The sequence below is a fragment of the Trachurus trachurus genome, assembly GCF_905171665.1.
Source record: "Trachurus trachurus genome assembly, chromosome: 17".
In the NCBI taxonomy this organism is placed as follows: domain Eukaryota; kingdom Metazoa; phylum Chordata; class Actinopteri; order Carangiformes; family Carangidae; genus Trachurus; species Trachurus trachurus.
In genome coordinates this window covers 31,361,497-31,388,386 of record NC_139900.1, presented here as the reverse complement: position 1 = coordinate 31,388,386, position 26,890 = coordinate 31,361,497, and the positions used below count along the sequence as shown (strand labels likewise).

The 26,890-nt window shown below is 40.9% G+C and overlaps 3 protein-coding genes across 3 annotated transcripts; 1 reads left to right on the top strand and 2 right to left on the bottom strand.

The window, feature by feature from the left end:
• LOC311000439 (ankyrin repeat domain-containing protein 13C-like) lies at positions 1 to 13,754 on the bottom strand. Its single transcript, XM_083991154.1, has 13 exons — positions 12,923 to 13,754; positions 12,733 to 12,774; positions 11,475 to 11,579; positions 9,294 to 9,379; positions 8,458 to 8,503; positions 8,235 to 8,301; positions 7,902 to 8,046; positions 7,666 to 7,797; positions 6,093 to 6,254; positions 5,922 to 6,001; positions 5,657 to 5,755; positions 1,984 to 2,084; positions 1 to 1,882 (listed from the first exon to the last, which is right to left on the bottom strand). The coding sequence occupies exons 1-13, from the start codon at positions 13,296 to 13,298 to the stop codon at positions 1,752 to 1,754; spliced, it is 1,572 nt and encodes a 523-aa protein (XP_083847280.1). The 5' UTR covers positions 13,299 to 13,754; the 3' UTR covers positions 1 to 1,751.
• Positions 13,755 to 14,789: 1,035 nt separating this feature from the next.
• On the top strand, positions 14,790 to 16,239 carry znf830 (zinc finger protein 830). Its single transcript, XM_083991005.1, has 2 exons — positions 14,790 to 15,264; positions 15,593 to 16,239. Exons 1-2 carry the CDS (start codon positions 14,838 to 14,840, stop codon positions 16,198 to 16,200), a joined length of 1,035 nt encoding a protein of 344 aa, XP_083847131.1. The 5' UTR covers positions 14,790 to 14,837; the 3' UTR covers positions 16,201 to 16,239.
• Positions 16,240 to 16,427: 188 nt separating this feature from the next.
• On the bottom strand, positions 16,428 to 24,935 carry efcab14 (EF-hand calcium binding domain 14). Its single transcript, XM_083992292.1, has 9 exons — positions 24,181 to 24,935; positions 22,991 to 23,139; positions 22,689 to 22,834; positions 21,751 to 21,849; positions 21,538 to 21,645; positions 19,631 to 19,783; positions 19,409 to 19,514; positions 19,191 to 19,322; positions 16,428 to 18,027 (listed from the first exon to the last, which is right to left on the bottom strand). The coding sequence occupies exons 1-9, from the start codon at positions 24,354 to 24,356 to the stop codon at positions 17,849 to 17,851; spliced, it is 1,248 nt and encodes a 415-aa protein (XP_083848418.1). The 5' UTR covers positions 24,357 to 24,935; the 3' UTR covers positions 16,428 to 17,848.
• Between the last annotated feature and the right edge of the window lie 1,955 nt (positions 24,936 to 26,890).

Below are 26,890 nucleotides of genomic sequence, written 5' to 3'. Positions count from 1 at the left end.
GTTGCATTAGTCTTAGCAAGGAGGTGTACCTAACTTGGTGTACATGTATGAATATATTTTTCCATCCAAATGGTCTCAAGAGTCTGAGGAATTTAGAAATACCTTAGTTACCCAAGAGTTTTTCAAAGACTGATACTAATCTCTGTGACTCAGATATAATGGCAGCACATGAGGCACACTGAGGCTTAAGATGACCAAGCAAATTAAATACATCCCAAATTAAAGTAATGAATGGGTTAAACAATATAAAAACATGTCTGACCAGTCATATTACTCATCCTTATTCGGAGGCCTCATTTAGATTGGTGTTTTTTTTATTTTATTATACTTGCAACAAAGTCCAGTTGAAACATGATGCTGGTGCTTTATTTAAAGGGATGTGAAGTAGGTATGGTTGCAGTACAGAAAAGCTGAAGCCAGAGAAAACTCAATGGATCAGATCAGTTCCCATATGGGCAGTTTTGGGATATCCAGCAATATCAACTTCACAGCTTAGTTTACTCTCCTTGGATTTAAAACAAACAAGGAATAATAATAAAAAAATACAACGAAACAAGGAAAATTATGCGCAGACTACAATCAAGGAGAGATTTTATAAGCACTAAAAGGTGTTTCAAAGTGTTAGTGTTACAATTTTCAGTTCTTCCTTAATCTAAATACCAACGATGAGTCTGCAGATAACATAATCGTTCAGAGAACAACAGCTTAAAGATGCATGTGATCCAGTCGGCCAAACACAGCCATAGCATGCCTTAAATACACTTAATATCAGTGCAGTATTTAAACTAAGAACAGTTTACCTGATATCCCATCTGGGTTCTCCCTCACACAAACGTACAAACAACGACCCCTTGGTACAGTACAATTATTCACTCACACCGATCACAACAAAACATGGAGGCGGCTGAGAGGTAACATGAGCTAACCTGAAAACACAGGAGAGTGTCTCCTGCACAGGGGAAAAAGGCTTGGAAACTGAACTGTTGAGGATGGGTTTTTTTTGAACGCTAAACCTTCTCCCAGCTGGTTAAAAACATTCTTAAGTACTGGAAATGTATTGCTACACAGTGTTACTCCTTTGAGTATCTCCACCCTTCTCTATATACTTTATATATTTAAATCGTACATAATCTATAAATGAATATTAAGCTCAGTTTTGAGGATATAGCTATATATTTGTGTATCTTTTCCGTATGAACTTCAGAGGAGGCGTGACGTATTTACAGATGACGGTGTCAGTGCAGTTTCAAGAATGAGGATTCATTCGTCAGTCCCTGGAGATGAAGACATACAGTAAGATATTAAAATAGTGATGAGAACGAGTCCAGGCTGAGTCGTGTGACAGCTTTCACAGGAGAGAGAGAGGAGCAGCAGCGCTGAGCAGCACGTGGAACCGCTCAGTAAGGTGAAACAGCGAGTTCAATGAAAGCTATCACTCTTTTCACAAAAAACACCTGCCGATACGCATCTAAAGTGTGAGATGGCACTCTGTAACATCTGCTTGCATTGATTTGCTTTGGATCCGACAGCAAAATGAATAATAACTGATCAATAAGACCAGCTCCACCCAACCAAACTTTTTTTTTTTCTTCTTTTAAATGGAGAATATATTTATATACATATATATATATATAGTATATATATATTTATATATAGGAATTAAACAATGCAAGATTCCTCATTTTGTGTTTCCCGTACACATTTACTCGCTGGTCATTTCCTCTTGTTTTGCGTCAGTTGTGTTCACTGTTTCAGAGGTCTGGGAAGCGGCTGGGATCTTCTTTGTACTCCGCAGGGATGAAGAAAGTCGAGTCTTCAAATTCGTCGTAGCGAAATTCCTGAAAGGTGACGGTTGCTGTGATGGTAGGGAAGACGGGGATGTCTGCGAGGGAGGAGGAGACAAAGGAGGGAAATGTGTTAGGCTGTCGTTGTTCTCCTGAAGCTCAACCACAGGAACGCAGCAGTAGGTCGACACACACGTACCGAGCTTGACTGGAAACCCGGGCGGAAGCTTCATCTGGACAAACTCTCGGAGTTTGTTGAAGTGCTTGAACGGGGCTATGACCTCCAACACGTTCAGTAACCTGCAGGCAGTGGAAAATGAGTCAGCAGTTTTTCTTTTCACACTATTTGCTTTTACCCAGGGGGCAAAATCCCAGTTTTTTGAAAAACGGACACGGAGCGTTGTAAAAGGTTTGACACCAGAAATGATATCTAGGAACTTCAAGGATTAAAACCTGGGTGGACAACCTGGTCAACTAGCTGCTGGAAAGCTACAGGGGGCCAAAACCCCTTTCTGGGGTCATTTTGCTGGCGAAATGATGTAAATGCAAATATTTAGGTACTACAATGGCATAAATAGTCATACAACTATAAAATTTGGCAGAGAGTATCTTGACACATAGGGGGAGGCATGAAAAAAAGATTCTGGGGTTTGATGCAACTCAATTTTAAGATATCACCCTCAACATCCCAAAAAAGACCAAAAAAAGTACTGTTCGCCTGACAAATTCTCATGAAAATTATTATTTTTCAGCACTTTATGGAGAATATCTATGCTTCACATATATATAGAAAATTTCCTTAATTCATAAGCTTCCATTTGAGTCCAAGATAGCCTTTCTACTAGCTACTGGAAAGCTACAGGCTGTCTCCAAACAATGCAACACCTATTGTGAAAAACTACATGTTAACTGGCATGATCAGAAACCATTCTATTTCTGGTCTCCCCAAAGTGAACAGATAGATAGAGAAGACCGTTGGCCACAGCAAGTGGGGCTTTTGAGATAGAAAGGCTATCTTGGTTTCAAATGGAAGCTTATGAATTAAAGCAGATATCAGTGGAATGTTTTTGTTAATATAAGTCCTAAATAGTCCTATTTTCCATCAGCAATCACTTACATGAAGTATTTCAGCCTAAACACGAGTCTCTCCGTCACTCTGCTCTGCTGTAACCCGAGGAGAAAATTTTCCTTGTGGGATACAAGTGTTATCCAATGAGGAGAGAGAACGGCATGAAGGGCTGTGTGTGCAGCCAAGGGATGCGCGTGAATGTGGTGACGTAGCACGAGGACCAATTGATGCCTGACAAGGGCGGGGGCTGCTAACTCATGGTGCGTTCAAAGAAACTCGTACTTTGTGTTTTTCCTTCTTGTGAAGTCATACCAGTTCGATCTGGTACGAGTTCACGGGTCGGAAGTTACGAGTGGCCGTTATAGGGAACTTTCACAGACAACAGGATGGTAAAAACACGAGCTACGGGTTACCTGGAACGCTACCAAGTCGTAGTTGTGACTTGAAGCTGTAACTTACGGTTTCAAAAGCCTGCCTTGAACGCAGCATTAGCCGAAACGGCCGTGAAGCTGATATCTGCTTTAAGGAAATTTTCTATATATATGTTAAGCATAGATATTCTCCATAAAGTGCTGAAAAATAATAATTTCCATGAGAATTTGTCAGGCGAACAGTACTTTTTTTGGTCTTTTTTGGGATGTTGAGGGTGATATCTTAAAATTGAGTTGCATCAAACCCCAGAATCTTTTTTTCGTGCCTCTCCCTATGTGTCAAGATACTCTCTGCCAAATTTTAAAGTTGTATGACTATTTATGCCATTGTAGTACCTAAATATTTGCATTTACATCATTTCGCCAGCAAAATGACCCCAGAAAGGGGTTTTGGCCCCCTGTATCTTTCCAGCAGCTAGTTGACCAGGTTGTCCACCCAGGTTTTAATCCTTGAAGTTCCTGGATATCATTTCTGGTGTCAAACCTTTTACAACGCTCCGTGTCCGTTTTTTTGCTTTGCCCCCTGGGTATTTGCCAGGAACAGAAAAGAAATGCTGGCACCTCCCAGGATCCCAACAACAACAACAACAACAACAAAAAGGAAACCGTTTTGTTTTTGAGATCTCGAGTGGAAGAGAAAACAAACACAGACAAGTTTCACATTTGAGAACCTGGGACCACCAAATAACAGCTGATCTTGTCTGAAAAGCAAATGATTAGTTGAGTATTAATCGATCAATTTCAAGCCGATTTGTTTAAAATGAGAATAATTTACAAGGTTCTTACATTTTCTCAATTCCAACACTTTCAAGACTGTTCATTTTTTAAAAACTTGAGGTGTCTTTGACCTCTGACACTAAATTCTCAGCTCATCCTTGAGTCCTAGTGAACGTTCAAATGTTCTGGTGATATTTGGTTTCCCAGACTGGGACAGACAGACGACCCAAAAACATAATTTCACTGCAGATTAGTGGGCTGAAAACTAGGAAAAGTAATAATTTTAAGACTTTAAATGATGTGATCTGATCCAAACAAAAACTATTGCCCTACAATCGTAGCACTGGTCTCATTTTGGTGACTGATGATGACAATAAATTAAAACATTTAGAGAGAACTAAGTACAACACATTTTTAATGTCACAAAGCACAGGATAGAAAGGGGGAAAGGAAAAAAAAACACATTAAAAAACCATTAGCTACGATATAGGGCAGGGTTTTTTTTATTGCCATCTCCATTAAGGTTCATTAAGTGGAGAAGATAAAGTAATCTAGTACATTATGTCCAAATATTTTACAGTGCTGCCTGTAAACCATTACAAACCACATCCCGGCTGCATCCCACCTCCTCATCTACTCAGTGTCATATGACTTCATCAACAAAGTTTCTCTTTTCCTCACATCTTGTTTGTTCTCCATGAACCTCTCCTTTCACAGTGGAATAAACACCATTTGGCTGCAGAAAAACCAACAATTTGTTTTGTTTTCTGCAGATTACAATCACCAACATTAAGCAATGATACCCAACGCAACCAACTGTTATTAGAGCTGATGAAATTAATTGATTAATCAATTGGTGACTTAATTAATTGATTAATCAATTGGTGTTTTTTATGCTTAACACAGATCTATCTATCAAGAAATTGTAGTTGCCAAGGTAACATCTAATTCAAAGAAGTAATCAATTAATAATAAGCAGCAGAAAAATGTTCAATAACCTAAGTTAGGGGATTTTTTTATGTCACACGTAGAGCTGAAACATTTCGTCAATTGAAAAACAAAATTTTTTTTTTGATAATATTATTTAAATATTTCAATTTTTAATAATAATAAAATATTTTTTATTATAACAATTTACGCCATTTTCTTCTGATTGTAGCTTATAAATAACAGGACTTGACTCTTTGATTATCACTATTTACTCTTATTGTTTTGGTCAAAACAATGATGCACAAACAACACCACAACAGACTGAGAAACATTCGAGAATAAGGGCCGCAGCATTTTGTGAAACCGCATTTCACAAATGCCACGAGGTGTATAATAAAGTTCACAGGAAATGAGAGAAATTGTTTTTTTTTCTCCACCATTTTAAAAGGCCAAAGCCAAAGCCAAACTAACACCGTGGCCATGTTGGGTTAAATAATAAAGTAAAGACACCAACACACTTCTCTCGTCATGTGATGGAGAAGTTGATTTTACAGTGACTTCCAGTGAAGCCCCCGCATCCACCTGGCCCAATTATCTGATGTGAATTATTTCATCTTCACACTACCCTTTGCTATAAATCCCAAGTGTATCTGTGGAAATCCACCCAGGATCAATCTGTGCAGAGAGCTTTGTAAATAGATCTAAGGAGGGAGGGGTGTACTTACGACTCGATGCCTAGAGGAAAATCCTGGCTCATGGCTACAGTGGCTTTGAAGTTCTTCTTGCTTTCCTTGCACACTAGCTCTCTCCCTAGATGAGGTGGCCTGGAGACACACAAACACACAAAGGGTTAGACACTGCTCTTTATGTTCTGCGCTGGTTCACATTAATGTCAGATTCAGCATATACTTTTTTTCCCTGTAGTTGCCCTGAATACATTTCTAATAACAGTGAATATGAATGAAATCACAGAAAATACTTAATGCTTACTTTCCGTGTTCTGCAGTGATGTACTCCTCCCAGGAAATTGTGTTGGGGGCTGGAGCTGTGAGGGACTGTCTCCTCACAGGCTGGGGATGAGAGGAGAAGAAGAAGAAGTCAGAGGCATGGTCACACATATGAATCTCTTCTTCACTCTTTACCATTAGTCAAGTCAACCACCTCAAAGTTCTGTTCGCTGATGCTGCCTCCTTTACTCAAGCTCTCCATGATGGCTTTGTTCCTCAGGATGTCCTCCTCGCTGAGGTGCTCTCGCCGTTTCCTCGACTCCAGCATCAGACCGTTCACTGCATAGAAGTCAGCCAGGAAGTTTCCTACTCTCTCCTGTGTAGAAAAAAACGAGCAGATGTTGTGCATTACGTCAGCCAGTGATTTCAGTTCCTACGGCGAAGTTTCTTAAAAATGTGCCACAGAGCAGCCTGAGGGTAAGACCGTACCAGCTTTACGGAGGGCTACAAGTTCTCCCTCTCTCTTTTACTTTGTAGAGTTCATAGAATCACTGAACAGAGAGAAGCTGTGAAGTGCACACACACACAGACCTTTCAGATCCATGGTGCAACACCACAATTCATACATCAAAATGACCCAGAAAGTGTTTCACGGGCAGTATAGACAAATATGACCAATATTATATTTGCATTAGGGAACTGTGACCGTGTGTTCACAACCTTCGGGTTAGCGTCCGAAAAGGGGAAATTAATCTGGAGAGGCAAAACATAACAATGGATTTGATATATTTTTGCCCACTGTTTGTGTATTGGGGAAAACTGGATATGATTACAACTGGCTCTAAAAAAGATGAAAATAGTCAAAGACTGAAAAACAAAAATCAATGAATCCACTTAATCTCACACTTCTCACAACAACTCATTGAAATATGTAACATTTGACGAAAAGGCACACAAAGACACAAAGTCATTTAAAAATACACGAGGTAAAATGACTCAGATCCTTTAAACAACCACCCACTCATATATGTTTGAGAGGTTAATTTACTGTGGTTGTAGTTGTATTCATTTTAAATGGGCAACTAGTGGAAATTAATCAAAAAAACAAAAGGCCTGTGATGGCCAACTTTCCTTTATACTCTTTTATAGACATTTATAGATATTATAGATATTTACATCACACATACTGTCTCCATATATTAGGGAGTTAAATGTGTCTTTCTGTTACACACTTTAACTGTGTCTCCTTTGCATACAAAATTACATCAAATGAGTTTGTGTTTTATATAGGAAATGTTTATTTTCACATTTTGAGAGCATGTGGTTTTGTGGCAAAGGCAAACAGGTGTTTGTGGCTTGACACTGCAAGAAAACAAAAGATGTAAATAGCAATGTCGCACAACTGTGTGGAAGTGCAAGGGATTCAACGTCTGTAAACTTCAACCAACAGTAAAGTAACTACTGTAGGGCTGACCCAAAAAAATCGAAGCTTCGAAGCTTCGTTCGTTGCCATGGAAATCGATCTTTAAGTCCGTGATCGATTGTTTTTTTTTTTCTTCCTTTTTTCCTTTTTGACACCGGTTCTCATCGGCAATTGTTACATTAAAATGAGTAGGCGACTTGGCATCCTGGAAACCTGCCCCCCCCCCCCCGTAAGACGTTACGATCGCGCACCGTCGAAGCTTCGATTAAAATCGATTTTATGTCCGCGAAGCTTCGATTATCAAAATATGATAAACGGGTCAGCCCTAAAAGTAACCATGCAGTCACGTCATGTTAGGCCTTACGGTTTTATCCTCTCTGAAGAGCCAGCCAATCTGACTACGGGAGAAACTGATGGACTTGGTTGACAGGGTTGCGGAGTAGACGTCACTGCTCATCAGAATATCCACCTCTTCTTCAGTCTCCATCTCCGACTCCTTGGAGACAAACAAAACAAAGCAGCAACAGTTAGGTCTCGGTGTTTACACGAAACAGCTGATAACACAGTGTTAAACTTGCGGGGTTACGACCGCTGGCTCACCTCGTGGTGTATTCTTTGGTACACTTTTGCTTCGTTGTCCAGAACCACAAAGGACTGGGAGGGTGTAGCGTCGCCGTTGAAAATGAAACTAAGATCTCCGCGCTGACATTTCATATCAGTGAAGTCTATTAGAGTGGTGTCGAGTCTAAATTAAAAGAGAGAGAGAGAGGGGATGAGATGAGTGGGTCTGTGCAGACTGTCGCGTCCTACTTATCAGATCTAAAAGAAGTCCTCGACCTGGATATCTACCATTTGCTTCTTCAAATGCTCAGTGAATTTGGATTCTCACACCAGGCACAACATGAAACCTCGCTGAGAAATGTCATGTCTTACCTAATATTGATGCCCTGCTTGTAGATTTTACAAGCATCAGATGGCAGCATCCGGGACAACAAAGGCACTACAGGATAGATGAGAAAGAATAAACTTCAGTGTGGTTAATGGAACAAGTTCTTCATATGATGGGCTATAACATGTCGTTAGTGCGCCTGTATAAAGTTTAAGACTGCAGCATCTTCCATATCTAGATCTTTTTATGTGAAATATGAAAACTCACCCCAGCTCTGAAAATCCCAATGCAGCTCCAGATAAAAATCGCCAAGCTACAGAAAAGAAACAAATATCATTTCAAAACTACAGGATTCGACTCACACATTACAACTTCACTGTACTGCGCCCCTTCTCTGACCAGTTAACAAGTCACATTATGCATTTCAGCCATTAAAGCAGAACTATGCAGGATTTCGGCTGTAATTATTGTGGCTCAGAGACACTGTGATGGTTGAGTGACCTATTATGAGGTGAATGGGGTCTAGGCCAATGCGCTCACCCCCCCCCCCCCCCCCCCCCCCCCCCCCCCCCCCCCCTGGCTGAAAACCGCACTTGCAAGATCAGTCGTCCGTCTCGGTGTTACAAATCTCGTCAATGGATAGAACTATCGCGAGAAACTGCCTTGTGGCCGTGTTAGCGTTAGCTCCGTGTTAGCGTTAGCTCCGTGTTAGCAGGGCTTAGCAAACACTGCTCTCTACCTTCAGCAGCTTCCAATGTAAACACAAGCACATGTAGGGGGTGGAGGAGGTGGTGGCGGCGAGTTTTTTTTTTTTTTTTTTTACGACAGTGACATGTGCCTCCCAGAACTGTGGGGGAGCTCCGGAGAGGGAAAAAAAGAGAAACCAGCGAAGGAGCGAGCTATTTCCGGCCGACTTGCATAGCTCTGCTTTAATATGCGTCCTCAAGGACAGGCAGTGGCCGTTTATGCAAATCAAAGCCTGCGGAGGTTTTTAAAAACACAATGGCAGTGAAAAGTCAGCGACGCAGAATGATGGCAGTTGCACACTTGAGTTTGGCTCGGCGACAACATCTGTGGAAGAGGAAGCCAGCTGTGATCCTCACCTCTCTGAGAGCCTTCAGTAATTTTGGCCTTTTATCCTCCACACTCTCCCTGGACTGCTGCTTTAACTTCCGCAGTATTGCTGTGACTGTGGAAAGAGGAGGAGAAAGAGAACAGGCCAGTTATTCTCTCCTTCTATCAACCTCACATCTGGATGACGTTGGGTACAGCACATGGTCCAAACACCTCTGAATACAATGCTCGAGTACAACACCACCACTAACTAAGAAATCAATGCTGTAATGTAATGTAATCTAAAAACGTGACAGCAGACTCAGGAAGAACAGGTGTAGTGGATGACGCACAGGTGAACCTCAGAAACAGGCCACTGTTTGTGTATCATTATCATATATTCGCATTCTGCATTAGTTACAAATCTGTTCACAAAATGTTTGCATGCCTGGTCTAACATATTGAGAGAGAAGATATATGTTCTGCATCACAAACAGCCAATGGGATTTTACCAGCTCCTCCTTGTTAAAACCTGCCACACTGTTCACGAGATAAGCAGCTGAATGTTCAGGTTTTTATAGTGTAACACATAAACGGGAGTGAGCATCACTACTCTGCTACAACTACTTTATGTGCAGAAGTAACACATTTCATATTAAATGCACCAGTAGCAGTGATGGGATCAGCTGGATGCAGCGTCTCGTGAAGAGCAGCTCTCATAAACTGACCACCAACCACTCACTGATACCGGCTGGACCTCAATAAGTCAACATGTCTCAAACGTTACGTATCCTTGTTATCTTCAGCAGGGTGGAAATAGTGGACTGAGAATGGACGTGACTGAGGAGAGAAGTGCTGATGAGGCACTTGCTGCACTCGGGCAGCTCGTCTTTGCACGCACGAGCTGCTGACGCAGTGTGCACATGTGTAAAAGTGAAAGGTGATGACTGATGACAAGACTGCAGTGTTTTGTGAAAAGCTGTAACTCACACTTTTGATATAAACCGAACATTATTCAACATTTGCCTCTAAGTACTACCCAGCTGCATATTGCTGCATATTATTTAACCGGATGTCTAAATCTAAAAACCACTCTGTCTCTATAATCTGATTTTCTTTGCATGTCCTTGCTGATGGCGTGAATGTTACCACCCCCCCGTCCCCGCCCCTCGTCTCTGCCTCCCTGACTCCCCCTTCACCCTTGTGAGCAATGTGACCTTCTCAAACTCCTGGTCTCCATCCCAAGCCGGCCTGCCACAGCAGGCACGGAGAGTTGAGACGCATACTAACAAGACTGAGGGTCATTTCTCAGACTACTGGGCCTCATAATCTCCATATATGAACAATGTGCTGATACTTCAGACTTACATGACCAACACAGCCAAATACAAACAATATAGATAAAACATATTCAATAATAATAATAATAATAATAACTATCATCTTTTCTTTTATCTTTGGTGAATTATACAAAAAATAACAACACACCAAAGAAACAAAAGGCAGGACAGTGAATCCATTTCAAAGGTATTAGCCAGTGCCTTTCACATGTCATTTGACTCTTTTCACTGGATGTCAGATTTAAAAGCAGGGGCATCATTAAGCAGGGTGGTGACCGGGCTGTAAGCTCCGGGCTTCCCAACAGTAAGCCATGGTTTAGGCTGCGTTCCAGCCCATCTGGATGACGACTGCTCAGAGAAAATCCCGCCTTTAGCTTTTTAGCTGGACTGCCCAGATAGCAGTTGCATCGTTTGTGTACTGAGTTAATTAAATGGCTCATAAAAGGTCTTTAAAAAACACAAACACACACACACACTCATGCTGCAGCCTGCAACAATGTTTAGTCTTCTTGATTGTATGTGCAAAATTTGAGAAAACCAATATGATTCAACAACAGTGTAAACATTATTGACCATCATTGTAATACTGTTAAGATTTTATCAGTAAAGGCTAAATTGTTACTTAGAAATCTATCTTACAGCATCATAGGATGTTTGTCTTTGTGACTTGTTCAATTGATTCGGTCTCCCATGGTACAGAGGTTCAGAAGATGCACATTCACAAGCAGTGACTCAAGCCATCACAAATCTATAAAACCGTCAGCACTCAACCTAGATGCATCATGGGTGCATGATTTCCAGTATGGCACTAAGATCATCACAACCACAACCCGATATGAGAACCACACTGTAACACACAGCTATATTCAGAGCTCTGTTGACATGACTTACTCATTTGTCTATCACCATAGCTGATGGCTTCTGCTAGAGGACTCCACCCCTGTGCGTTCTTTATCTTTACAGGTGCATTATGGGCCAGCAGAAGGAGGGCGCATTCTGAGAAGAAAAACAATTGAATCATCAGAGAGAGAAATGCAATTATGTCTGTTTTTGTTTTCTTTAATTTTGTAAGCTTGAGCCAACAGTCATCACAAATGTAGAGATTTGTATATTAATTTGGTAACAGTGTAAATAAAATATGTCCACACTCTAACAGACCACTAAACTTCAAGTGACGACAAACCCAGAACTCATTATGCATTTTTCTCTTTATTTAAATAATTCATTGGGGTCGGCATCAGCTATTGGCAGCTACTATTTCTGTCCTGGAAGAGTGATTCCTCCTCTAATGCGCTTCTTATTTTCTCCTGAGTACATTTTTTTATTATTTATTTTTTGGGAACTTTTAAAGCAAACATAGATAAAAATAAGACACAAAGCAAATTAAATATATCCTGAGTACAAAAATGTTTATGCTTGCCCAGACATGTATCTTCAGTGCGTGTAGATACATGTCTGTGTTTCCTGTAAATTAAATGCCTGTACAAACTGGACTGGACGACTCCAGGGATTTACACTATTTATGATTCCATTAAAATGTGTTTAAAATACATTAAGCCTTATTTAAGAATGGCAGACAAAACAACATACACTACATATTTGCTGTGAGTCCACTTAATTTGATATAATCAATAAAAAGGAACACAAACTTAAACTTAATTTATTGTATGAATCAAAAGAGCACCACATCATAATGCCCCTTCTTAAAGGAGTGAAGGGAGATAATATTCTTTTGTGTGCCTTTTTCGTTTTCTCAAAATCAAATTGCAGTTCTGTGCTCATAAATTGTTTGCATTGTGTGTAATTGGCAATCAAAGTATTTCTCTAACAATTATTGCAACAATTGCTGCAGAGGTCAGAAAGGAGTGTGATGCTATGTCCAAAGTAGCAGAACTGACTGTGCTTTAAGAATTAATGTGAAGGCCTAAAACAGTTTCAGTAAAGCCACATTATGACAGGTGCAGGGCCATGGAGCAAGGCATATTTAGTGTAATATTCTGGACTCAATCTGAAACTGGTAGATTATCTTTTGAGAAGCTTTTTAGTTCATTTTGGTTAATCCAGTGTATAACAATAGGCTGTTAAAATAAAGAGAGAAAAAAAACTAACCAGGGTCAATACATTTAATCAAACTAATGTTCAGATTTACCTTTGTGGCCCATCATCACAGCCAGGTGAAGAGGTGTGTTCCCTAAAGGGGAGAAACAACGTTAAGACAAATTATAGTATACAGTATATATAAATATTCATATCAAATACATGTGAGGAAGTATGCAATCTCCTGTACTACATTTAACCAAATTAGTCAGAAAGCAATCGGGTAATCGCACAGATCTTACCATGTACATCTTTCTGAGTGATGCTATGGGTCCTGATGAGAGAGGAGAGCCGACGCACATCTCCCTTGAACACGCATTCATGCACAGGGAACTCCAAGTCCTCATCTGTCAGGATTATTGGATTTTTATTATCATCATTTACAATGGTGCCAATTGATGATGGATTGCCGTTAATGTTGTTTGCATTGAGCTGCTGCTGCTGCTGCAGTGCCGAGGTTTTGGCCGATTTCTGAAAAGCCTTGTTGGACTTGAAATGGTTACCGGTACCATTGGGGATAGTCCCGTTTGAGGTCTCATCGTACGTGTCCATAATCTCGTCATTTTTGTTTGGTTTGTTGTGGTCCTTTCGCATGGTGCGTATCTTCTCACCTGTCATGATGACTGCCGTACGCTACGCTCAGGTTAACTGACCAACAAGATACACACTAATGAATAAATCTGGAGGCGAGTCAGCATCAGCAAAAATATCTGCAAATGTGATTTTAAAAAAATCCAGCGTCGTGGCAATGTTAGGCTTTTCCTCGTTGCTGCTGTTTTTCAAATAACGTTACACCTGCTGCCCGGCTCCACAGCCAATATTAGCCCCCCGCAGCACAGCTCGGTAGCTAGCTAGCCCCACAATAAAAATGAATACGGAGGGTGCGGCGATGGAAACAAAAAATAACATCAAACATAACAAAAACACACACGCACTGAATCAACACACAGCGAGTGATATAAACGAACGGCGAACCACTACATCGTTGTCTCTCCCGCTGCTCATTAGCTTCACGTTTTAAAATGGTATCGATTCGGTTTGCTTTGCGGCAAAATCCTGACGGTACAATGAACTAGCGAGAGCTAACGTTTCTGCTAGCTCGATGATCTCGCGAGATCACCCCCCACAAAGCCCCACGGCGTCGCCACACGGCCGCCATCTTGGCTCAGTCCGCTCGCTCCCTCAGCACACTAAAGTCTGTGGTGCATGTTCAGAACTTGTTCAGTTTTTTTTTTGACAGATTTTCAAACGGTTTGATTTGTTATGAACATCAGAAATGCAGTTATGATACTACATACTTAAAATTACGAATAATTTCAATCATGTACTTTTCTATGAAAGTAACATTATAGTAACATTATGTAAATAGTTAAAGCAGATATCAGCTTCACGGCCGTTTCGGCTAATGCTGCGTTCAAGGCAGGCTTTTGAAACCGTAAGTTACAGCTTCAAGTCACAACTACGACTTGGTAGCGTTCCAGGTAACCCGTAGCTCGTGTTTTTACCATCCTGTTGTCTGTGAAAGTTCCCTATAACGGCCACTCGTAACTTCCGACCCGTGAACTCGTACCAGATCGAACTGGTATGACTTCACAGGAAGGAAAAACACAAAGTACGAGTTTCTTTGAACGCACCATGAGTTAGCAGCCCCCGCCCTTGTCAGGCATCAATTGGTCCTCGTGCTACGTCACCACATTCACGCGCATCCCTTGGCTGCACACACAGCCCTTCATGCCGTTCTCTCTCCTCATTGGATAACACTTGTATCCCAGAAGAAATGTTTTCTCCTCGGGTTACAGCAGAGCAGAGTGACGGAGAGACTCGTGTTCCGGTCGAAACACTCTATGTAAGTGATTGCTGACGGAAAATATGACTAATTAGGACTTATATTAACAAAAACATTTCACTGATATCTCCTTTAAATATACGGACAAAATTTCACATAATTGTGAATATTTTTGTGTGTGCAGATGACTGGATCGCCCATCTACAGTAGGTCGACTGACCCAATATGGCCGCCTGTGAGTTATGTCTGCGCACAGTTGCTGGTTTGGACGCGAATACGTGCAGCGGCGTCATCTTTGTTGGACGACACTTTTAGATAGCGAGCGCGAGCAAAGCAGCAAGCAAGCTAGCTCACAAGTTGTTTTGAAAAATATGGCAACTTCGAAGAAGGGGAAGAAAGTTGTGAATCAAGAAGAGCTGCGGCGCTTGATGAGAGAAAAACAAAGACAAAGCACAGACAAGAAGCGCGTGGAGTCTCCTTTTGCCAAATACAACAGTCTCGGGCACCTCAGCTGTGTGTGTTGCGGTGTACAGGTGAAGTCCGAGCTGCTGTGGCCGGCTCACGTCCTCGGAAAACAGCATAAAGAGAAGGTTGCAGAGCTGAAGGGAGGAAAGAGTCAGCCGGCAGCGACCCCACAGAGCCAACCCGTGAAGAGGAAAGCAGCGGACAGCGAGGACGTGAACGGGAAAAAGGCGAAACCAACCCCGGGTGCAGGCCAGTCTTCGACGTCAGGGCTGCCCGGAGATTTCTTCCAGAAACCAAAGGAAAAAGAGGCAGTTTCTTCTTCCAAGTCTGCAGGTTTGAGTCTGTTTTTGTTTTGTTTTTTTGAATATGTTTATTCAAATTTTCAAGAAATAAGACAGAACATAACAAAAACAAACAAACATAACATACATTTGGCTCATATACCAACTCAGATTAAAATTTGTACAGGCGAGAGATTCTGCGTGCATAATACATTCACATGTTCATGTTCAGAGAGTTACACAGAAATAAACAAACACAAAATTTAAATGGTATGTCATCTACCACGCAGAGCATTTTCAGTTATGATACAAACCCTCTTGCAAAAATGGTAGAGATATTCAAACCAAGGTATGACAAAAAGGGTTCCCATGTTTTACAGGTTTGAGTCTGTTGGCTGGAGTCTATGACGACGACGACGATGATGAAGCAGATGCTGGAGAGGGAGGTCAGATGGATACCACAAAACCTCCTGAAGCTCCGGGACTGCCGTCAGATTTTTTTGACAGCTCCATCCCAGCAACCCCCGCCGCCATCTCCCACTCTGGGTCCATCCTCAAAGCGGACGGGCAGGAGAAAAGCACAGAGAAGAAGGAAAACACAGCGGAGGCGCTGCCGGAGGGTTTCTTCGACGATCCGGTTCGAGATGCTAAAGTGCGCAACGTTGACGCACCAAAAGACCAAATGGACAAGGAATGGGAAGAGTTTCAAAAGGAGATACGACAGGTCAACACGAAATCAGAGGCCATCGTGGCCGAGGACGACGAGGAGGGTCGCCTTGAACGCCAGATCGACGAAATCGATGAACAAATTGAGTGTTACAAGAGGGTTGAGCTGCTGAGGGACAAGAGGGACGTAGTGAAACAGAAGCCTCTGTCCAGGAAGGAGGAACTCATGGAGACTGATGGAAACATTGAGGAGGAAGAGGACGAAGAGGAGCTGCTGGGGCTCTTGTCCCGGGACTGGAGGGCTAAAGGGGCACTGGCTTAAATAAATGTGAGAAATGATGTCCAGAAAGTTGTGAGAGGTATTTTTTGTACAAGTCAGAAACGTGTAAATACATTTGTTCAAAGCTCCTCGTTGCTTCTTCTTTTTGTATATTGCAGACTGGATTAAATGTGAAGTGATGTGCAACATTCTAGTAAAAGATGTGTTACCACCACAAGACGAGGCTTCTTCTCACTTTTATCTCAAATCAACAGCCAGACCATAAATCAAACCTTTTTAACAGTGTGTTTATTCAATGGTGCTCACACAAAAAACACATTCATAAAATCTCTCATGTACAGTAGCAGCATGGACCAAAAATTCTAAGTCATGATGGCCAAAGCTACTTTTACATTTTGAGCTCAACTAACAATTGTCCTGCAAAAACAAGTCCTCAACTATGTTAAGTTTATAAATTATTTGTTCATGTTACATTATAAGCAACATGCAAAGCACAACAGAATTATTTTAAAATGTACATTGTTGAGATTAAGACCGTAAAGCAAACTCAACCCCCTTCGCAAGATAATTGGCGGAGAATACTTTTACACCATTTTTTTACAGAGTACAACAATGTTTTGAGTATGACAAACTTATTATGTAAATACACCATTATTAGGTCCATGAAACAGAATAAAATGAAATCAAGTAAAGAGTGATGATCAGTGCTTCTTACACTACCTGTTACAGTTTGCGAGTTTTCTGTCTACTGCAATACTAATCAAGAGATATCTATGTCATTTTGTTATTGCTACATATGCCTCACGAGTTACCACTGCAAAACTCTTGCCGGTCAAATCAAAGTGTTCATAGCCCTTCAAATCTTGTAGAACTGAAAACACCAGAAAAAATCTACAGATCAAAACAGACATACAGATGGACTAAACACATATTCTGATCGCAACTAACTGAGGAAATATGAGAAAACACGACGACATAAGAAGGAATCAGAAACTTTAGATTAATCTTAGAAAAGAGCATACAAAAATCTTTATTCTTATGCTCAACCGTGTGTTTCAGATAAGTTAGGAAATCGTCTAAAAACAAAACCAAGGTCTCACAAAAGTCTGTTTCTAGTAGTCATTTGTAAACATTCTTAAAATTCTATCCGGTGTTCTATAAATAAGGTTCAGGTGAGTTGTACCAGGTTTTTGTGTTGGGTGGGGACGTCTACAACAGTCTGATATTTACAGCCTCCATGGAAGCTAAACGCACAAAAAAATGTTACATCAATGAAACAACAAACAAGGTTAAAAAGAACAAAACTACAGGTGCAGGAAAACAGCAAGTTTGAGAACTGAGAGCGGAAAACAGGGATTTCAAAAATAATTCACAACACTTCTTTTTATGATTTATCTTCATAAACCAAGGGATTTGCTAAAATAAGAGCTGAATATTCTGCATACAGGTCTACTGATTACTGCTCAAATTTAAGATAATGCTTCGTGGCTGATGAGTTGAAATGGACTGAGGAGAAGGGGGGGAGTGGAAGGGGTGGGGGCATGCCAGCGCCACTGTTCCACAATCAGTATGATAAATATTCAGTTCACAAAAGTGCAGCAATTACAGAAGAGGGCCGGGAACTCCAAATCCCCCTTCCCAAGACCTCACTGGGTTTCAATACTGTTCGCTGCCGTCAGTGATGATGTGCTCACAAACCTACAGCAGCACCCAGCTCCATCAGGGAGTATCTCTGGTCCCCATCATTGTCAAAGCACACCAAGACACGAGCACTGGGAGTTGATGCTCCAAATATTTTCCTCAGGTCTTGGTAAGTTAATCCAAGTGAGTTATGTCCAATGCCTGCCTGCTGGAAGAGATCCTCCAAGTCTGTTGGAGAAAAAAAGGGTTATTTTTATTCAGAGAGAAGTAAAAGCAGGTTTGTTCATGATCTTTAAAAACAAACAAACGGCATATTTTCTCTGTGTTAGATAAAAAAGTTTGCTGTAACTGTTGCATCTGTGCAGTTAATATTAGGCCAAAGCCAGGAGTCAGTTTGTGAAGTTTAGCACAAAGACTTGGAACAGGGGGGGAAGAGCTATCCTTTGCTACCAGTGGAGGGATATGTGTTAGACCAGTGGTTCCCAAAACTTTTTTTTTTTTTTTTTACAGCAAGGACCCCTAAATTGACACAAATTATACCAGGGACCCCAATTGGACAAATTTTCGAAGCAAACACCAGAAATACACAAATATTTACTGAAGAACGTTAGTTTTTTAGTCAGTGTACATTCGAATAAGGGCCAATGGCGTGAATTTTTGGAAATATTGTAGAGAAATTTCTGTAAAAAGTGGTAAGATTTCCCCCCCAAAAAAGTTAAATGTTGTCTGAAAAAAAGTGGTAAAATTTAAAGAAAAAGTTTGAGAACCACTGTGTTAGACTAGCCTGGTCGCGCCCACACTAGTGACGTCACGCCTCGCAAAAGCGCTGCTGACTTCTAGTCTGGCCAACCGTGCTATTAACTGGATTTCTGTCTCCCGAATTTTCGGGAACTCCACCCTCTTTTTCGAGAGCCAATCAACGTCGAGCCTCTCCAACGGCTCTGGGTAGAGGCGTGTTGCAGTAGAGCAGCGACCGGAACCTCATTGTAAACAGCAGCATGGAGCAGCGGACAAGAGCGGTGTGATTGGTTTAAGCTTCGACACCGCCTATTCTGGCTTCGACCAATAGCAGACTGAGGCATTTGAGGGGGGCGGGTAAACCAGGTTTGAAGGATGCGCTTTGAGAAATGGATTCTCTTAACGTCTTGGCCAGACCCAATGCTGAGTATCAACATTGGAAAGTCGTGCCAACCAGGCTAGTGTTAGACTATTTGTAGCAGTAACTTTCTGAAGTTTGCTCGTCCACAGTGACTTCTTATGTTATAGCTTTAAATTTACCATTACATACATCTGACTCTGGTAGAAAGCATAGTATTGTGTTTCTCAAAATGCTGTTGCACTGTATCTGTACTGGATACTGAGATATACTACTTGGGAGTAGCAGTGTGCACCTTTCAGAGAGCTGACGCCAGGCAGGGACACCCTCTCTGGACATCTCGTCTTAGCATTTCTCTTGGCGCGGTTTGGAGTTAGGAAGCGTGGATGCCTGCTTGCGTGTGGCTCTGCCACTGGCGTGGATATCTCTGTAAGGATAAAATATGATAAGAAAAAATACAAAAATGCAACATGGGGAAGATTAAGTGACAGCTTTCTTTATCCAACACTGTACCCTGCACATCTCCAGGCACTCCTTTGGTTGTTGTAGCTTCTTTCACCACCTCGGTTGCAGGAGTTTCAGGCGTGACTGCCAGCTGAGCTGCTGTGTCTTTGTTTATCTGCAAAACAGGTGAAGGAGGAAATGTAAAATTGATTTTTATTCTCTGGGCTCAACACAATGCCACAAAAGCAGCAAAAAAAATGCAGAAAGTGATTGAGAATTCACATGACTCACGCTTTGTTTTGACCTGTCCTCTAATGACACCACTCTCTGACGAAGCTCTGCCACCGTGGAGAGGAGGATGTGGATCTGCTCAGCAGTCCATGTATGGTGCTGCTCCTCTGTCTTGTTAGCCTCACTGACTGCTTTCCTCAGGTCTGTTACGTCCTATGACGATAAAAAAATAATATTGTTTCTACTGATTTCTACTTTCTAAGACAAGTGCAATTATGAAAAAGGTGTCCTGGAAGATAAGGCTGCTAGACAGCAAACTGTGAACCAAATTATTCATTTTCACTTTATTAAGTTGTTGTGTGCCTCAAAATCCTAAGACATAAGACTACAGAGATCTCGGCTTGCGAGCAATATATGATTGACATCCCTAAACCATTGAGGTCAACATATAAAAAATAAATACAAGTGTACAATTATTTGGTCTCCCTCTTTTTTCCCCATTCTATTTTGTGTATTAAAAATTAAGAGAAGAAAACATTCTGCAGTTGTCTCACATATTTGACCTAGTTTTACTCAGAACGCTAAAGCGTCTAAGCTCCCAAAATAGATTGGCACTTGTTTCATGTATTATGAATGAAAACCCAAATGCATGGATCCAAGAAATGACAGGACCTTCTTAACCCAGTGACTCTTTCAATGTAAGCCTAACAGGAACTGCAAAACCCATGCATGCTTGCCGGGGCAAACAGATAAACAAATTAATCTGGCAGTTCACTGCTGCTTCTGATTTGGATCCATGCTACTGTTAAGCAGATAATTTGACATCAGCAGAGTCATCTTGGTCATATGTAAGTGGATTAACCTCAATTCTGACAAAGACAAATATGCAAAGAAACCTCAATATGTGAGAGCCGAGACATAGTCAATTACACACTGGTATGTCAAGTTATTCAGCTAATTCACTTAAGCACAGGTTACTGTGTTTGCTGTACGGCTCTCTGCTCCGTACATTCATATATTAATGATAGAATGAGGAGAAAAGCAGCTTCGAGCGATATCTGCAGAGAACATGGGCAAGTAAATAAAAAAAGACAAGCTGTTGAACAACATAAGTGAATTCCAACTTTGACTCATAAAAAATCCATCAGCTTTGCTCATGTGAAATACAAGAGCTTCAGCCCTGTATTACTTACAAATGCACATAGCTTGTTTTCCTCTGTGATGTTTGTCAGATAGACGAAACACTGTATCGACATTCCAGCAGTTTAACGTACAGCTTGACAATTCGTTCTGAAAGGTTAAGGCTATTTTCATCACCTTCCTCCCACTCAGGGCAGAAAACATTTATCATTGCTTGGACTTAGGACTGGAAATACTCGAAAAAGCCAATTCATTCAGACTAAGAGAATTGAACAAATACAAGCTGAAGAAAGATGCATACACAATAATCTCAAAGTAAGCAGCAAGATGTGCATTCATAACTACTGACTACAATTTTTGATAAAATTGGCAAAATAAAAAATTGATTAATGTGCATTTCAACATACAGTAGAACCATTATTAGGAGAATATTAGGAGCATGTACATAAACACCTGACCTTATTCCCAGCCAGTGCGTTTAAATCACTGTAGAGTGCACGACAAGTTGACATAAGATTGTATTTTGACATATGATTTATCAGACCTACAAATTCTGGAGTAGTGAAAAAGGTGACAAGTTACAAAACTAAAACCCTCTTCATTCACTTCTACTACCCTGGTTGACATAAAAAAGGTGACTGTAGCCAAAAGGTGACCAGTTTGCAGGTGTGTTTATAGTCGGAGTCAGTTAGCTCATTGTTTGTTGCATTATTACTTTTTTTGTTGCAGAGCATAAAGACTTTAAAGATTTAAATCCAGTTCACGTTATCAGGCTGATTCGGTTATACAGTGTTAAACTACATAAAATGTCAAAGGTTTGAATTTACCACTGCCTCCTTCAAGTCGTTATCTTTTTTCTGAGTTTCAAAAGCAGCCTGCATCGTCTTCACATCGTGCTGGACACTTGTTAGTGTGCTGCCAATTGTAGCGACACTCTGGAAAGGAAAAATATTTTGTGAGGTCAGGTGTGAAAATCAGCACTTAAAAAAAAAAAAATCTGAACCAAATTATCATTTATTTCTGTTTGGCTTTGCCTCTACCTTCTGAAGTTCTTCAACTGTTGTAGGAAGGCTGATTAGATCAGCAGCGGATTTCAAGTTGGTCTTTAGATGGTTTACGGCAGAGTCTAGTGAGATGATCTGCAAGAGTAACATGACACAAACCAATCAGTTACAGCTACAAGGCATTATTACAAAACTATACTGCGCCTAATTTTTCTCTTTTTTTCTACCCAAGTTTGTAGAATAAAAATATCCAGTGTTCTACTCCAGTGTTTACAAACTTAAAATCTGTGTAAAACTCCTTGCTAAAAATATATGCGTAAATTGAAACCGGTGTGTAGTGTGTCACTGTGTCGCATACCATCAGTTGCTGTGTTACCAGCACTGACTCTCATGTCAGGTTAAAAATAATGTTGCAGCTCTGAAACAGTGAGTGGCAGAGTAACAGGAAGTGTGGGTAAAACTTTGCAAATCAATATAAAAAGAGAACTGGCATTTACAACCAGTTATAATTTATATTCTTTGTATTACTTCTGTACGGTATTGAGTATTCAACAAGAACTCCCTGCAGCAAAGGGCATGCTATCATGAACTGAGTTGAATTAGTCTACCTTGTATGACCAACATTGTGAGCCTTAATAATCTACCACAGTTTAATGGAGAGTTGTTTTGTGAATTGTCTACTGGAGTACTATAATAAATCAAATGATGGTTGGGGATGGTTCAATCCAAAGATTTTTAACCCATATAGGAGCCTGACCACTGCAGAGAGATGTTATACAAAAATGAAAGCAATAATATCACATCATTGGTGAGTTAGTAGTATACAGCTGATACAGCTTTTCTTAAAATGCATTAGTATTCGATCTGTATTTATTATCTGCTGACATCAGTATCAGTAAGAAAAAATTGTGTTAGAACGTGTCTAGTTTGTTGTGACCGCTAGTTTGATTGTAATATTTTGAATGCTAACTAACCTTTCTGTTAATTTCTGTTAGGTTAAACCAGAGTTTGTTCAACCCCTTGTCCCCGTTCTCGATGTCGTCAAGCTTTCTCTCCTTGTTTTTCAGGTCCTCACTTAGCTTCGGGATTTCACTTGACGACACCTTCTGGCTGGAATCCACTGGAACAAAAACATTACTATGTGTTAACAGTTAATGTTAAAAACACGGGAATGCATGACTGTGTATCTGGGATGTGACAGGCTTATGTGTCCAAAGGCCAGTGAGCCTTTATGAGCATCACAAGGTAACAAGTGGTGTGTGATAATAAGCCTTACTGCTGTGCAGCTTTTCTTTCAGGGAGTCAAGATCCTCTTTCAGAGCAATCTGCATCCATATGAGTCCAGCACAGGCCATGACACAGGCTGCTAGTATGATGAACAGAAACAAGGGATAGCACACATTGCAGCACTGCGTGTAGCTTCTTCTGTGAAAAGAGGAAACATGGTAACTTTAGACATTACAGCCTAGCAGTCTCTTTCATTATTAATGAAGGGGATATTTTGAGAAAACTGCCTGCGATGCCATGGGAATTATGAAGATTAGTGATAAATAATGGAGTTTAAAAATATGGACTGTTACACACTGTATTCATCATGTCATACTTGTGCTGAATGTGGAGTAGATTAATTCTAATTTGGCTGATTTTCAGCTTCACAAAAAAGAAGAAGCATGACAATAATTTTAGCATGCAGGATGTGTCTTCTGTTTCACTCTGCTGTGTACACAAGTGGAGCAGGCAGAAAGATCAAGTGATCTGTAAATATTTATGCTTTTCTTTTAACCTCTGCACAAGGACTGCAAGACATTGTGGGCAACGTGCTCCAAGGCAGACAAAAAAATGTAACAGCTTTTGTGTGCTGAAAAAACGAAATTCAAGATTTACAAGTTTTCCCTTGCAAATTTTAACATATTTGTACAAAACAGATTGAAATAGTATGTGCTCTGGATCCAGGGTGCTGGCAACATGGAAGTAAATTAAAATTACAATAAAATTAACAACTCAGCTGCTGTGAAATTAAGTGGCTTAAAATGAGTACTGATATGCTGATTCAGTCTGTCTACTGACAGTCTACTGATTGTTTTCATTGGGATTAATCATCTGATTATTGTTTTCATTCAAGTATTTGTTATGTGTAAAAACAAAACAAAACAAAAAGTAGCAAAATCCCAATTAAAATGTCCACCACCCCTCGTTTTCAGAGCCTTATTTCATCCAACTTTCAGTACAAATCACAATACGTAGCCTATGTAAACATGAAAAAAGATATTAAGCCCTAGCATTTCCAAAGCTAGAATGAATAATCAATCGACTATCACATTAGTTGTCGATTATGTTTGGGCAGTTGTTTCATAGGAGCTGGTATATGGTTTCATTTAAAGGTAATTAATGGCGACGAGACAGAGCAAAATGTATTGTAATTTATATGTAATCCCACAACAAAATGTTATTTAAACGATGACTCACTTCCCAAAGTTTCCTCCGCCGCTCAGGTTGTTGAACTCGTCGTCGTCCGAGCTCGAGTCGGACTCAGAGTCCGGCGGCTCTGTCCGGAGCAGCCGGTGCCCCGACCCCTTTTTAGTCTTCTTTCTCTTACTGTCCCCGAGTCCAATCAAGGCGTTCAGCTCCTTCCTTTTCTTCATCTTCTTTTGCGGGGTCAGCGAACCCGCCGAGCCCGATTTAAACCCGACTAAATCCAATGTTTTGTCCAGTTTGGTGGATGGTATCGTTTGTGCAGCTGCTAAGCTAACTCAACGTTCACCTGCTAGTAGCTTGAATTTCAACCACGCAACGGCGCTAGCGGATACAAACACATCGGACTGAGCCGATTACTCGCCCTTTTTCATTAATACACAAAAATGTTTAGCTGCACGTTGGCGTTACATTACTTCCACCAAAACTGTTGTCTAAAACAACTTTTTTTTTTTTTTTTTTTTACAACTAGCTGCCGGGTTCTCACATAGGTAAGCTAACTCGGCTAGCATCTGACAGGTTGCTAACAGCAGCTAACAGTGGCTGGTTGACGTTACCGTGCCCTCATCGTCTCAGCGGGGTTCAAAGTGAACTGCCCCGATGTCGCTAGGAAACACGACAATCGACCTTCAAAACGGGTATTTAAAAAGCTTTTTATAATTTCTGACAGACTTTAAATATCCGGTACTGTGTTTTCCAACAACCCGTACTGCTGTGCTGCCTGTGTTGTTTGGGCAGGGCGACGTCAGAGTAACCTCGCAGCTGATTGGTGCATTGAGCGGCTACAACTTCCTCTGCTTCTGTTGTGACGGTGAACGACACAGACCGCAGCAGCACCACCCTCCTCCTCCCCGACCCGATAACCATGGACGGATTATAGGAAAATGCCCCCCTTGGGCACAGGCAAGTGAAGAGCCCCCTTCCAAGTGTGGCTGTGTCCTTTCACGGTCGTTTTGAGTCTCTTTGTGGTCATTTTGTTTGTCCCTCCAGTTGTTCTGTGGTCGTTTTGTGTCCCTATATGTCTCTTTGTTGCCATTTGCATCTTCAGTTTTGCCTCTTTGTGGCTATTTTGCATATCTCTGTAGTCATTTTTTTATTTGCGGTTAAAGCACCTCTGATTGTTTTGTGCTGCTTTGTGTCACTTTCTCTTTTAAACTTATGTCATTTTGTATTTGTGTTTTTTTTTGTGTCCTTGTGGTCATTTTGCATTTCTGTGTAGGCTTGTTGTGGTCATTTTGCATGCATTTTTGTGCTTTTTTGCATCCTGTGTTTTGTGTCTCTTTGTGGTTGTTTTGCATTTCTGAAGCAAAAGACAAGGAGAAGGACTGAAGTTACAATATAACTAAAACCGACTAGAGATCTGACAAACTTTTCTTGAGTAACGAAACCCCTCAGTTTTGGCTGACGTGCGTCTAGCTGTAAATTCAAAAAATACCTTGATTATGGGCGAAGCTCCTTGAGCAGTTAAGACACGCACAGTCACTCTCCAACAGCACTCTCCGACGATAATATAATACATCCATACTCCGACCACGAGCCAATTTTGCCGAACATTTTGTGTCTCCATGGTTTCCTCCAGCTTTCCGAGCTTCAACCAATCACGATTTGTGACATGCGTGACGTCATCTGCAAGTGCAGGACCCCGAACCGATCTGGCAGCCCGAGCCAATCTGGTACCTACACCGCAACTGATCCGCATCCAGCTAGCCGGCGCTGTGGCGGCGAGGCGAACAGTGGTGGTTCGTGACTGTTCGTGACGAAAGCTACTTCCAAAAACGTCACCGGCCTCCATCTTAGCCAATAGCAAAATTCAAATGTAATAGCCGGGTTTCAACCTTTCAACCCATAGAGGGCAGCCACTCTTACATTTTTACAACAAAATACACCAAATTAAAATATTTTGACTAAAATGTCAAGAGTTGGACCAGAATCAATCAACAACACCACTTCATACCCAAATATATTTGTTTTCAGCAGAAAAAAATGTGGTTTGGGGGTTTAGTTACTCTTTAAGTATTTCTGCTATGTTGTATTTCTACTCCAAGTCAAAGGTAAATACCTTTAGATTTAACATACAAAATGTATATTGTTGTATTACTATACTTTTACTTGAGCAAAGGACCGGAACATTTCAGAATCTTTCACTGGTGCTTTACAACTCATTGTCAGTCCCTTTATGTCCTCAGATTTCCACTATTTGGGCTCTTAATGCGCCCATGGGTTAGAGACCCATGGGTGGGTTTAGGTAGTGCTTCTGAAAGCATATTAATCATGGCACAGATTTACAGGTGAAAAGAAAAGCAAATCATTGTTGATCTTTCCACTGTATTCTTTTTACAAATATTTCTGTTCAAATTAACGACTTTGAGGAAAGAAAAATAGTTTAATTTAATTTCATACAAGGCAGTGGAGGACAGGTCATTGTTCTGTATCACTCTGGGCCATTTATGCAAGAGCTGCAACAAATAATAATTTTTCTTATCAATCATTCAGTCAGTCTGATTATTTGTCAGTCCATAGTAATAATGGCTCGAGTGTTTGCTCAAACCCAATTCCTGGACTTCATATCGCTTGTTTGTACAAAACAAAATGGTTTAGCAGCAAACCCCTAACATTTTAGCTGCTGGAACCTGCAAATGTTTGGGATGTTCAATGCTGTTGCCAACCATTAGTCGCAGACTTTCATTTTCACATTTGTGTATTG

Coding starts and splice junctions, on each gene's coding strand:
- efcab14 (XM_083992292.1), bottom strand. CDS start 24,356: ATGAAGAAAAGGAAGGAGCTGAACGCCTTGATTGGACTCGGGGACAGT. Junction 22,835..22,990: donor GAAAGAAAAGCTGCACAGCA/GTAAGGCTTATT, acceptor TTTTTGTTCCAG/TGGATTCCAGCCAGAAGGTG. Junction 21,646..21,750: donor CAGTTGAAGAACTTCAGAAG/GTAGAGGCAAAG, acceptor TTTCCTTTCCAG/AGTGTCGCTACAATTGGCAG.
- LOC311000439 (XM_083991154.1), bottom strand. CDS start 13,298: ATGACAGGTGAGAAGATACGCACCATGCGAAAGGACCACAACAAACCA. Junction 8,047..8,234: donor AAGCAGGGCATCAATATTAG/GTAAGACATGAC, acceptor CTTTTAATTTAG/ACTCGACACCACTCTAATAG. Junction 6,255..7,665: donor TCTTCAGAGAGGATAAAACC/GTAAGGCCTAAC, acceptor TTTTCTACACAG/GAGAGAGTAGGAAACTTCCT.
- znf830 (XM_083991005.1), top strand. CDS start 14,838: ATGGCAACTTCGAAGAAGGGGAAGAAAGTTGTGAATCAAGAAGAGCTG. Junction 15,265..15,592: donor TTCTTCTTCCAAGTCTGCAG/GTTTGAGTCTGT, acceptor CATGTTTTACAG/GTTTGAGTCTGTTGGCTGGA.